The sequence below is a fragment of the Pristiophorus japonicus genome, chromosome 3 (assembly GCF_044704955.1).
Source record: "Pristiophorus japonicus isolate sPriJap1 chromosome 3, sPriJap1.hap1, whole genome shotgun sequence".
Taxonomy (NCBI): Eukaryota; Metazoa; Chordata; class Chondrichthyes; family Pristiophoridae; genus Pristiophorus; species Pristiophorus japonicus.
In genome coordinates, this window is record NC_091979.1 from 312,221,757 (window position 1) to 312,235,999 (window position 14,243).

General features: G+C 44.0%; 1 protein-coding gene across 1 annotated transcript in view; it reads right to left on the reverse strand.

The window, feature by feature from the left end:
• LOC139260355 (cGMP-dependent protein kinase 1) overlaps nt 1–14,243 on the reverse strand; it is a 1,295,119-nt gene that overhangs the window by 169,130 nt on the left and 1,111,746 nt on the right. Inside the window, exon 9 of the mRNA XM_070876878.1 lies at nt 6,339–6,413. Within this exon, the coding sequence (XP_070732979.1) occupies nt 6,339–6,413 (75 nt within the window). The remainder of the gene's footprint in view (nt 1–6,338; nt 6,414–14,243) is intronic.

Below are 14,243 nucleotides of genomic sequence, written 5' to 3' on the forward strand. Positions count from 1 at the left end.
AGGTGTAACCTCCACCATGTTCCTTCAACTGGCCTTCCACTGCCCGCCGGGTCTCGCTGAGGGCGGCGATGTCAATGTCAAAGCGTCTGAGTTCCCGGGCAACTATGGCGGTGCGGCGTTGCGGCCTGTTGCTGTTGGGATTGCCCATGAGGGTCCTGACGTTCCAGGTCCCGAACTTCATACTAACGGAGTGGATGATACCTGTGCGTGAGTTCCTTTAACGTGGGGTAACCGTTGCACACCGGCAACCACACGGGCTTAGCTGAACAAGGTCCAGTGGCAAGGAGGTCCAAGACAACTGGAGACCAGGCACAGCTCGAGAAGCCTAATTGCCTACGGCGAGGTGTTGGCGACAAGCTCGGCACCGAGTAGCGCCATTGATGGTAGATGGCCCGAGGCTTGGTTGGGGGACAGACATTAGGAAGGTGACTTCCAAAGTTATTTTAAAAGTTAAAAGTTGATAAAGATTCCCAATTTATTTCAAAAGTTTCTAAGAGTTGTTAAAAAGTCTAAGATGTAAATCAATAATAGATTATAAAAGTTTCCCCAGTTTAAAAAGTTTCTGAAGGTTGTTAAAAAGTCAAGGATGTCGAGCAGTAATCGATGTTTAAAAGTATTTCAATTAAAAGTCTAAAATGTAAGTTTTAAAAGTTCTCCCAAGTTGTTTAAAAAGTTTAAAAGTTGATTAAAAGTTTAAAAATTAATTAAAAGTTGGTCAGGAGTAGTAAAACACCCCAAGGTGCTGCACAGGAATGAAGGGGGTATAGTGGTTATGTAATTGGACTAGTAATCCAGAGGTCTGGACTAATTATCCAGAGATGTAAATTCAAATCCCGCCACGACAGCTGGGGAATTTAATTTCAGTTAAATTAAATACATTTGGAATTAAAAAATAGTATCAGGTCGCTGGTTGCAGTGCGGGCAGGCACAGCAGGAGGGGCAAAGGAGTGGCAAGAGTCCGTAGAGGGAAGTGACCGGGGCCCAGGAGAGGCGTGAATCTGGGACCCAGAAGAGGCAAAGGCCCAGGGGCAGCACGGGCCAGCCCACACTGCGATATGTGTGCGCGCTCGGTCTGTGCAGCAGAGCTGGTCTCCAGTTAGTCTCGGATAATCCTTGCCACTGGACCAAGACCTCGCTCGGTCAAGCCCGTGTGGTGGCTGGTGTGCAACAGCTATCACACGTTAAAAAAATCCACGCACAGGCATCTTCCACCGTTCGGGATCTGGAATATTAGGTTCTTCATTGAAACACCTGAGAACTCATTTCTTTTTGGCGTGGAAGCAAGTCATCCTCGCTTCGAGGGACTGCCTATGATGATGAAATGTAAGTTGTTGTGCTGTTGTAGTACCCTAGGCTACCTGTTGGCGCAACCTACTGAGAGCAATGACAAGTAATGGAGCAGCGCCACCAGCAGTGGTTCAGTGGTACTACAGGGCAAAAACTTATGGCCCGAAATTTGTGTTCATTCTGCCATTGAAACTGACCAACTTTGGGATTTGCCGCACGCGGTTGCGGTCTGGCATTCTCAGCTCCAACAAAGGCTGTGCTGTGCAGCCCCCCGCTCTGCCACAGAGCTGGCAATCAATGTAATCTCTAAAATCAGGGAAACTGAGGAAAACTTCAGCTCTTCCGCAGCAAGTACGCTGTTAAATTCCCCACTAATGGTTAGACCCAAAGAGACTGGTGTAACTGGGGTTTTAGTAGCGTATTGACTGCTAAACAAATGTTAAGGGTCTGGAAAACAAATTTTAAATTTGTGCATTGTGCAATTTCTCCATTTTAATAAAAATTTGAATTTTTAAGAAAAACATTTTTAAAAAAAATGTAAAGTTTGTTCATCCAGGTTTGCCTTCCCCATGTGAGAGCCCCAATCTTTGTTTTGTTCACTCGAAAAGTTTTTCAAAGTTTGAATTTTAAGAGCTTACCCACTTCCTTGTTCGCTGTCTGTGAGAATTCTGCGTTTTGATTGGCTGCTTAGACAGCTTGTTGACAGCTCAGCAGTTCACACAAGCAGAACCCGACCAAACTCCATTGATTTGCATTGAACATTGGAAAGCCCAAAGCTCTCGATGCACAGATCGCGAGATCTTTATGCGAAACTTACTTTCGGGTCAGTGGTGAACGCCTTCGCTTCACCGCTGATCGCAAAGTCCGGGCCGAAGTGCTTGAGGTGTGTGAATTTAATTCAAAATCACTCAGACTTAATAATGGCAAAGATACCCTGGAGTAGATCAACTTTGCAAACAGGAGCGTCGCATCTCTTGGAGTGGCACAGAAGTAGAAAATATGTCAAGTCATCTAAGTGATCACAAATTTCATAGGAACGGGAGTAGGCCATTCAGCCCTCAATCCTGCTCCGGCACTGATCTGCACCACAACTCCATTTACCCACCTCTTTACCATATCCCTCGATAACCTTACCCAACAAAAATCTATCTGTCTCATTCTTGAAAGCACCAATTGACCCAGCATCCACAGCCTTTTGCGGGAGATCGTTCCAGATTTCCACTACCCTGGTGTGAAAAACTGCTTTCTGATTTCACTCCTAAATGGGCTAGCTCTAATTTTCAGATTATCTATCTTGGCACAACTGTCTATATTGAGCTTTGTCCTCATTTCTGGGTCTTTCCATTACTTTTGCACATCAGTGAGTTAAACTCTCTCATCTTTTATTACAATCTACAGGCAACTCTCGATTATTCGCACTCGGATCCAACGGGAAACGATTGTAACGGGATTTAAAATTTCGGCCGGGGAAGGCATCGGATTTTAACTTTATAACGGAGAAATCATTTACCCGGCACAGCCCAATCCCCGAGGGACCCGGATAATTGAGAGTTGCCTGTATTTCAAAAGCCTTTTGTCTACTCATTTTGTCCTTGCTACAATATTCTGTGAAACAAATCCGCTGTTCAGTGCATAATTGGAAATACTGATTGAGATCCAATCGACATGGATTTCTGAATTATATGCTACCATTACAGAGTGCAGCCTAGCTATCAACTCAACTCATTTCCAGTAATAGTATGCAGAATAAAGAGATTGAAAACACTGTGCAGCAAACACAATCCCTACCAGGCAAAGTCAGTTGACCAGAAACATGTTAAACCAAAATATGATAAGCTAAATACAGTGAATCTGCTCCTCAAGTGTAAATCAGGTAAGCATTATTGATCACAACGAGCTCCATCTGTATCTCACTCATTCTTCTGGCTCAGGTAACAATTACAATTCTGTTACTAAAACATAGAATTACAGTCACAAACATACCATTGCTGATGTTAAAAATTCTAAATTAACAAAAAACAATACCTAAAAGCTGAAAGGGTGGTGGAAACAGATTCAATAGTAACTTTCAAAAGGGAATTGGATATATACTTGAAAGTTAAAACAATGCAGGGTTACAGAAACATAGAAAATAGGTGCAGGAGCAGGCCATTCAGCCCTTCGAGCCTGCACCACCATTCAATATGATCATGGCTGATCATGCAACTTCAGTACCCCATTCCTGCTTTCTCTCCATACCCCTTGATCCCTTTAGCCGTAAGGGCCACATCTAACTCCCTTTTGAATATATCCAATGAACTGGACTCAACAACTTTCTGTGGTAGAGAATTCCACAGGTTCACAATTCTCTGAGTGAAGAAGTTTCTCCTCATCTCGGTCCTAAATGGCTTTCCCCTTATCCTTAGACTGTGACCCCTGGTTCTGGACTTCCCCAACATCGGGAACATTCTTCCTGCATCTACCCTGTCCAGTCCTGTCAGAGCTTTATGTGCTTCGATGAGATCCCCTCTCATTCTTCTAAATTCCAGTGAATATAAGCCTAGTCAATCCAGTCTTTCTTCATATGTCAGTCCTGCCATCCTGAGAATCAGTCTGGTGAACCTTCGCTGCACTCCCTCAATAGCAAGAATGTCCTCAGATTTGGAGACCAAAACTGCACACAATATTCAAGGTGTGGTCGTACCAAGGCCCTGTACAACTGCAGCAAGACCTCCCTGCTCCTATACTCAAATCCACTCGCTTTGAAGGTCAACATGCCATTTGCTTTCTTTACTGCCTGCTGTACCTGCATGCCAAACTTCAGTGACTGATGTACCAAGACACCCAAGTCTCGTTGCACCTCCCCTTTTACTAATCTGTCACCATTCAGATAATAATCTGCCTTCGTGTTTTTGCCACTAAAGTGGATAACCTCACATTTATCCACATTATGCTGCATATGCAATGCATTTGCCCACTCACATAACCTGTCCAAATCACCCTGCAGCCTCTTAGCATCCTCCTCACAGCTCACACTGCCACCCAGCTTAGTGTCATCTGCAAACCTGGAGACATTACACTCAATTCCTTCATCTAAATCATTAATATATATTGTAAATAGCTGGGGTCCCAGCACTGAACCTTGCGGTTCCCCATTAGTCACTGCCTGCCATTCTGAAAAGGACCCGTTTATTTCCACTTTTTGCTTCCTGTCTGCCCACCAGTTCTCTATCCACGTCAATACATTACCCCCGATACCATCCCCCAATTTTGCACACTAATCTCTTGCGTGGGACCTTGTCAAAAGCCTTTTGAATGTCCAAATACACCACATTCACTGGTTCTCCCTTGTCCACTCTACTAGTTACATCCTCAAAAAACTCGAGAAGATTTGTCAAGCATGATTTCCCTTTCATAAATCCATGCTGACTTGGACCGATCCTGTCACTGCTTTCCAAATGCGCTGCTATTTCATCTTTAATAATTGATTCCATCATTTTTCCCACTACCGATGTCAGGCTAACTGGTCTATAATTCCCTGTTTTCTCTCTCCCTCCTTTTTAAAAAAGTGGGGTTACATTAACTACCCTCCAATCCATAGGAACTGATCCAGAGTCCATGGAATGTTGGAAAATGAACACCAATGCATCTACTATTTCTCGGGCCACTTCCTTAAGTACTCTGGGATGCAGACTATCAGTCCCTGGGAATTTATTGGCCTTCAATCCCATCAAGTTCCCTAACACTATTTCCTGACTAATAAGGATTTCCCTCAGTTCCCTCAGTTCATCCTTCTCGCTAGACCCTCGGTCCCCTAGTATTTTGGGGAGGTTATTCGTGTCTTTCTTAGTGAAGACAGAACCAAAGTATTTGTTCAATTGGTCTGCCATTCCCTTGTTCTCCATTATAAATTCCCCTGATTCTGACTGCAAGGGACCTACATTTGTCTTCACTAATCTTTTTCTCTTCACATATCTATAGAAGCTTTTGCAGTCAGTTTTTATGTTCCATGCAAGCTTGCTCTCATATTCTATTTTCCCCCTCCTGATTAAACCCTTAGTCCTCCTCTGCTGAATTCTAAATTTCTCTCAGTCCTCAGGTTTGCTGCTTTTTCTGGCTAATTTATATCCTCTTCCAAGGATTTAACACTGTACCTAATTTCCCTTGTTAGCCACGGTGGAGCCACCTTCCCCATTTTATTTTTATGCCAGACAGGGATGTACAATTGTTGTAGTTCATCCATGTGATCTTTAAATGTCTTCCATTGTCTATCCACTGTCAACCCTTTAATTATCATTCGCCATTCACCAGTCGATCCTAGCCAATTCACGTCTCATACTATCGAAGTTACCTTTCTTTAAGTTCAGGACCCTAGTCTCTGAATTAACTGTGTCACTCTCCATCTTAATGAAGAATTCTACCATATTATGGTCACTCTTCCCCAAGGGGCCTCACACAACAAGATTGCTAATTAATCCTCTCTCATTACAGAAGACCCAGTCTAGGATGACCTGCTCTCCAGTTGGTTCCTCGACATATTGGGGGAAAAGCAGGGGAATGGAATTAATTGGATCACTTTTTCAAAGAGCTGGCACAGGCACAATGGAGTGAATGGCCTCCCGTCCTATCAGATTCTATGTATACGCTGCACACTGAGTTCAGGTGTGTTCACCAACCTGATCATTCCAAACACTTAATCAGCTCCTTTGAAACAGAGCAGTACTTGGTGTATATACTCTCCTCTCACTCGCCTCTGCATATAATTCAGCCTGTGCTTGTCACTGCAATCAGTGCTAGTGAGCACTGTGTCAGTGCTTTGGGAATGGTGAACATATGCTCGACTCAATGGATATTTCTAGATGGTAACAATCCACACACGCTGGGTGATGTATTTTACTATGAGTGTGTGTACATGATTGAGATTTCTCCTGCTTCATGCTGAAGAAGTTTTGTGATCTCATCACATTAAACCAAACGGATTTTTCTCCAGACTAGTGACTTCTGTTAAACCACCAACTGCAGACGACTGGAAACGCAAAGATACAGTTCAAGGAGATATATGATCGACATACTTAGCTTTGGCTTCTGCGTCTTCGTATGCTTTATTGGAAACATCTTCCAGACCTCCGATCAGGTGTTTGAATGAGCTGCAACAGTCAGAACACAGCTTTCAGCAAATCCACATTTTTAGCGAACAATGTAAACTGAAAAATGGAAGAGTGATCACATGGCAGGAATGTAAAACACTGCTCCTCTAACATTTAATGTCAGGACACACACATACATACACACACACACACAAATATACATACACACACATACATACACACACATGCACATATACATACACATGCACACACATACATACACACACACACAAATATACATACACACACCGGCACACGTACACACAGGCACACATTCAGCCTTCATTTCTTGAAACAAAATGCATTTATAACGAATATTTCATATTTTCACAATGAAAAATATTTTGGTCGTCCTGCCTACCAAAGCACTTTAAAACCCACAGGTTTTGTGTCTGTACTTCCACTATCAACAAGTCTGTTGAGAAAGCAGTCAGATCCTACAGACACGGGGTGATGTAAATTGCAAGTCGAGGGCTTCCAAACTGACGTGATGTCAAAAATAATTCAACTGGAAAGGGATAAATGGGGAGAGAAGGGATGGTGAAATAAAGGCCTTCGTGATAAGAACATCAGGAGTAGGCCATTTGGTCCCTTGAGCCTGCTCCGCCATTTAATATCATGGCTAATTTGATCATGGACTCTGCTCCACTTCCCTGCCCGTTCCCCATAACACTTTAATCCTGTATCGCTCAAAAATCTGTCGCTCTCCGCCTGAAATATATTCAATGAACCACCCTCCACAGCTCTCTGGGGCAGAGAATTCCACAATCCTCTGAGAGGGAGGAACTTAACACAATCACAATCACTAAGGAGGTGGTACTCAGTAAGATAATGGGACTAAAGGCAGATAAATCCCCTGGACCTGATGGCTTGCATCCTAGGGTCTTAAGAGAAGTAGCAGCAGGGATTGTGGATGCATTGGTTGTAATTTACCAAAATTCCCTGGATTCTGGGGCGGTCCCAACAGATTGGAAAACTGCAAATGTAACGCCCCTATTTAAAAAATAAGGCAGACAAAAAGCAGGAAACTAGACCAGTTAGCCTAACATCTGGGGTTGGGAAAATGTTGGAATCCATTATTAAAGAAGCAGTAGCAGGACATTTGGAAAAGCAAAATTCGGTCAGGCAGAGTCAGCATGGATTTACGACACTGTCAACCGCAAGGGTCTATGGAGCGTCCTCCTCCGTTTCGGATGCCCCCAAAAGTACGTCACCATCCTCTGACTGCTCCATGATGACATGCAGGCCATGATCCTTACCAATGGATCCATCACAGACCCAATCTACGTCCGGACCGGGGTCAAGCAGGACTGCGTCATCGCCCCAACCCTCTTCTCAATCTTCCTCGCTGCCATGCTCCACCTCACAGTTGACAAGCTCCCCACTGGAGTGGAACTAAACTACAGAACCAGTGGGAAGCTGTTCAACCTTCCCCGTCTCCAGGCCAGGTCCAAGACCACACCAACCTCTGTCATTGAGCTACAGTCCACGGACAATGCCTGCGTCTGTGCACACACAGAGGCTGAACTCCAGGACATAGTCGACATATTTACTGAAGAGTACATCCCCAGCATTGAAGCACTGACCACACTTGATCAGGCCACATAGTTCGCATGCCAGACACGAGACTCCCAAAGCAAGCGCTCTACTCGGAACTCGTCCACGGAAAACGAGCCAAAGGTTGGCAGCAAAGGACACCGTCAAAGCTTCCCTGATAAAGTGCGACATCCCCACTGACACCTGGGAGACCCTGGCCAAAGACTGCCCTAAGTGGAGGAAGTGCATCCGGGAGGGTGCTGAGCTCCTCGAGTCTCATCGCCGAGAGCATGCAGAAATCAAGCGCAGTCAGCAGAAGGAGCGTGCGGCAAACCAGACTCCCTGTCCAGCATTTCCTTCAACCACGGTCTGTCCCACCTGTGACAGAGACTGTGGTTCTCGTATTGGACTGTACAGCCACCTAAGAACTCAAGCTAAGAGTGGAAGCAAGTCTTCCTCGATTCCGAGGGACTGCCTATGATGATGAAGATGATGATGGATTTATGAAGGGGAAGTCATGTTTGACAAGGGAAACCAGTGGATGTGGTGTATTTGGACTTCTAGAAGGCATTTGACAAGGTGCCACATAAAAGGTTACTGCACAAGATATATTAGCAAGGATAGAGGATTGGCTAAAGAACAGAAAACAGAGAGCCGGGAAAAATGGTTCATTCTCGGGTCGGCAATCAGTAACCAGTGGGGTGCCGCAGGGATCAGTGCTGGGACCCCAACTATTTACAATCTATATTAACGACTTGGAAGAAGGGATCGAGTGTAACGTAGCCAAGTTTGCTGACGATACAAAGATAGGAGGAAAAGCAATGTGTGAGGAGGACACAAAAAGGATATAGACAGGCTAAGTGAGTGGGCAAAAATTTGGCAGATGGAGTAAAATGTTGGAAAGTGTGAGGTCATGCACTTTGGCAGAAAAAAATCGAAGAATAAGTTTTTATTTAAATGGAGAAAGACTGCAAAGTGCTGCAGTACAGCGGGACCTGGGAGTACATGTGCATGAAACACAAAAGGATAGTATGCAGGTACAGCAAGTGATCAGGAAGGCCAATGGAATTTTGACCTTTATTGCAAAAAGGATGAAGTATAAAAGCAGGGAAGTCTTGCTACTGTTACACAGGGTATTGATGAGGCCACACCTGGAATACTGCATTCAGTTTTGGTTTCCATATTTACGAAAGGATATAATTGCTTTGGAGGCAGTTCAGAGAAGGTTCACTAGGTTGATTCCGGAGATGAGAGGGTTGACTTATGAGGAAAGGTTGAGTACTCTAGGTATGGCCTCACCAATATCCTGTACAGTTGTGGCAGGAACTCTCTGCTTTTATACTCCATCCCCCTTGCAATATTCCATTTGCCTTTCTGATTACTTGCTGAACCTGCATACTAACTTTGTGTGTTTCATGCACAAGGACCCCAGGTGTCTCTGTACTGCAGGACTTTGCAATTTTTCTCCATTTAAATTATAATTTGCTTTTCAATTTTTTCTGCCAAAGTGGATAACCTCACATTTTCCAACATTATACTCCATCTGCCAAATTTTTGCCCACTCACTTAGCCTGTCTATATCCCTTTGTAGATTTTTTGTGCCCTCCTCACAATTTGCTTTCCCACCCATCTTTGTATCATGAGCAAACTTGGCTACATTACACTCGGTCCCTTCATCCAAGTCATTAATATAGATTGTAAATAGTTGAGGCCCCAGCACCGATCCCTACGGCACCCCACTAGTTACTGTTTGCCAACCGGAAAATGGCCCATTTATCCTGACTCTTTGTTTTCTGTTAGTTAGCCAATCCTCTATCCATGCTAATATATTACCCCCAACCCCGTGAACTTTTAGCTTGTGCAGTAACCTTTTATGTGGCACCTTATCGAATGCCTTCGGCAAATCCAAATACATCACATCCAGTTATCCACCCTGCTCATTACATCCTCAAAGAACTCCAGCAAATTTGTCAAACATGATTTCCCTTTCATAAAACCATGTTGACTCTGCCTGACTGAATTATGCTTTTCCAAATGTCCTGCTACTGCTTCTTTAATAATGGACTCCAGCATTTTCCCAACCATAGATGTTAGGCTAACTGGTCTATAGTTTCCTGCTTTCTGTCTGCCTCATTTTTAAATAGGGGCATTATATTTGCAGTTTTCCAATCCGTTGGGACCTCCCTCGAATCCAGGGAATTTTGATAGATTACAACCAATACATCCACGATCTCTGTAGCCACTTCTTTTAAGACCCTAGGATGCAAGCCATCAGGTCCAGGGGACTTGTCTGCCTTTAGTCGCATTATATTACTGAGTACTACTGCTTTAGTGATAGTGATTGTATTAAGTTCCCCCCACTATAGCCCCTGGATTACCCACTATTGGGATGTTTTTCGTGTCTTCTACCGTGAAGACCGATACAAAATATTTGTTCAACGTCTCTGCCATTTCCCTGTTCCCCATTATTAATTCCTCAGTCTCATCCGCTAAGGGACCAACATTTACTTTAGCCACTCTTTTCATTTTTATGTAGCCGTAAAAACTCTTACTATCAGTTTTTATAATTCGTGCTAGTTTGCTTTCATAATCTATCTGCCCTCTTATTATTTTTTTAGTCGTTCTTTGCTGGCTTTTAATAGTTTTCCAATCCACTGGCCTCCCACTCGTTTGGCCACTTTGTATGCCCTTGTTTTCAATTTGATGCTATCCCTTATTAGCTTAGTTAGTTACAGATGTTTATCCCTACTCTTACAGTCGTTCCTTCTCATTGGGATATATTTTCAGTGTATATTCAGTGAGGTTTCCTTGGAGAAGAGGAAAGCAGGGAGTGAGAGCTGGCCACCATGGGTACTGGTCCTCTACCAGGCTGTTTGCAAAACTGGTGGGAATCATGAGAAATAACCGGAAATAAAAAGGAAAAGAAAACTGCAAAATGAGTTCCTTTGTTTGGGACATTTGATAACCCAAAAGCCTTACAGTCTGAGGCAATGCCCAAGGTGCAGTTAATTATCTGCAAAACGGATCTGGATGATACATTGAAAAAACAGCATGTGCTCTAAAGTAATGTAGCTGTTAATTCTGAATGTCATGTTGCAACTAACTTGTGCCTTCGCCCCCTACTCCTTACCTTACCATATGGAGGATCTACACGCTCTTCCAACTGTCACAAAGTCTGACTTTACAAATTGATCAGGAAGCCATCAATTTATCTGGGGAAAAAGGCTCACTTTTCTGAGCGGTAACTCAGCCCCTAGAGTGCGCAAATCTCACAATTTTGTGAAGAGCCATTGTCTCATCTGATGGTTGACCTCTGCCACGTAAAATCGTGAATAGAACTAATGTTGCGTTCCCTAAGTGCTAATTATCTCCATTTGCCCACGCAACAATGCACAGCAGTCTGCCCTGCACGGATTGAAGGCAGCCGAGTCAAGCTCTCCGAAATATTCCGCATGTGATTTCTCGGGACTGACAGTAGTTGTGTATGGATATGGTCTGGTCAGACTGGTATCGGATACACACCAGTGGTCTCAGGCCTCACAGCGAACACGTGCACAGCATTAATAATGACACAAAACAAATTATGGCAGTCTTTCATTTAGATATACATTTTCCCTGCTTTATTATAGTATCTAATTTATGCTGCTCGATGCTAGAACAGTGCCAGTATTTACTAAAAATAAAGTCTATTGAAAAAGGTCAGACTTTTGTTCTCTAGTTACAGTCCTGTACCATATCATTGAGTCAATTCTTTATTTAAAGAGTGAGTAAGTCTGTCAGAATCCCTTTCCAGAAAAATCCGTTTCACGGAACTCTGATCAGCAGGAGCACTGGATTATTTTCTTTTTTTAACTTTTTGTTTCGTCTCAATTAATGGAGATCATGGACAACATCATCGGGGCCTAGTCAAAGGCTGTCCGAGTGACAAGGCTGAGTGGCCATCAGTACAGGCTGTTAGGGGGCTGTTTTAAGCTAATCCACCCATCGGGAAACTGCTGGGATCGGTGGCGGAATTGGTTTTACACCCTGCCCGGTTTTACTCTCCACTGAAGTCAATCGAGAGTGATATCGGGCTGGGAGTCAAACCGGTGCTCCCCCCCACAATCCCAGCAGTTTCCCACCCAGCGAGCTAGGTTAGACTGACACCCAGAGTCTCTGAAGTTCTTCAATCAGATTTCTCACAGGGCCTAAGCCTCCACAAGACGTTTTCCCGATTAGGATTCATGGTGACCATTCTTTAAACAAACATGGGTTAAAGGAAATTAAGACGGGGAGAGAAAAAAAAAAACATTTGGAAATTATTGCGAGTGACAACATGTAACACACGAGCACAATTCGTCCCTCTGCTAACTTAACATCTGTTAAATTTGATATGAACACTCAGGGCTGGATTTTCCGCCCCTGTCCGCCTCTGTTTTCACCCAGGAGGGGTGGCAATGGTGGCGGTGTGCTCTTTTGGGCGGGCGGGCAGCTTCCAGCACCCCGCGGGGTTTTCGGGGCCGTTCTCGGCGGGGCGTAGAGCATTACGGTCTCGGAGTAATCCGACAATTAAAATAAAATGGCGGCCGCAGCAGAGCGCCCTCCCCTTTAAAGGCGGAAGCCACACACAGCTTCCCACCGGTTGGTGGGGGGGGGGCGGGGGGCGGGTGCAGTATGTGCCCGACACGGCGGCAACACGGGCGGTGTGGTGACGATACACCGCTGGAAAACAAATGGAGGGCAATTTATGAACTGTCAGCGACTCCACACCGACTAGGCGGTGAGTCCATACTGATCCGTGTCCGTGTCTTTGAGGCGGTCACAGCTCTTGTAGAAAGGGACACTTTCGGCCCCTTTCATTTTTGACACTAAGACATATCAAATACGTCTGGTAGCGCAATGATCATTTGTTTGGTTTTACAGTGAACCATGTTCAATACTAGTCAGAGATCACATCACAGAATCATTATCTTCACATCAAGTGCTGATATGGTTATTTCTTATAATTAATTCTGTACGACAAATTACTGTAGATTTTCATAATCAGTGTTATCTTAATGCTATTATTATTTCATTGGATTGCAAAATTTGGGTGATGGCAGCACTTTTTCTTCAAGTTTTTTGAATGCTCATTTGAATGCATGAATGCATACACACACATAGACACTCAAACAGACAGACACACAACACAGACAGATACGAATACACCCCACGCACAACACACAAGCAGACACACACATACGTACACCAAACGCAGCATCACACAAAACAAAGAAACACACCCACACACATACATACACACACACACCAATACACCATACTCACATGAATACACCACACAAATACATCGACACACACACATCAATACACACATACATGAAACACACACACATCAGACACCAATCACACAATGCACACACACCAATCACACAATGCACACACACCAAACACACAATGCACACACCAATCACATAATGCACACACACCAAACACACAATGCACACACACCAAACACATAATACACACACACCAAACACACAATACACACAGATATCAAACACACAATGCACACACACCAAACACACAATACACACACACACCAAACATACAAAGCACAAACAGCAATCACACACTGCACACACACCAAACACACAATGCACACACACCAATCACACAATGCACACACACCAAACACACAATGCACACACACCAAACACACAATGCACACACACCAATCACAAAATGCACACCCACCAATCACACAATGCACTAACACCAAACACACAATACACACACACCAAACACACAATACACACACTCCAAACACACAATACAAACACACACTAAACACACAATACACACACACCAAACACGCAATGCACACACACTAAACACACAATGCACACACAACAATCAAACAATGCACCCACACCAATCACACAACGCACACACACCAAACACACAATGCACACACCAAACACACATCGCATACACATCAATCACACTATGCACACACACCAAACACACAACACACACATCAAACACACAATGCACACACACCAATCACACAATGCACACACACCAAACACACAAGGCACACACATCAAACACACAATGCACACACACCAATCAGACAATGCGCACACACCAAACACACAATGCACACACACCAAACACACAATGCAGACATACCAATCACACAATGCACACATGCCAAACACACATCACACACGCCAAACACACATCACACACATCAAACACACAATGCACACACACCAAACACACAAGGCACACACACCAATCACACAATGCACA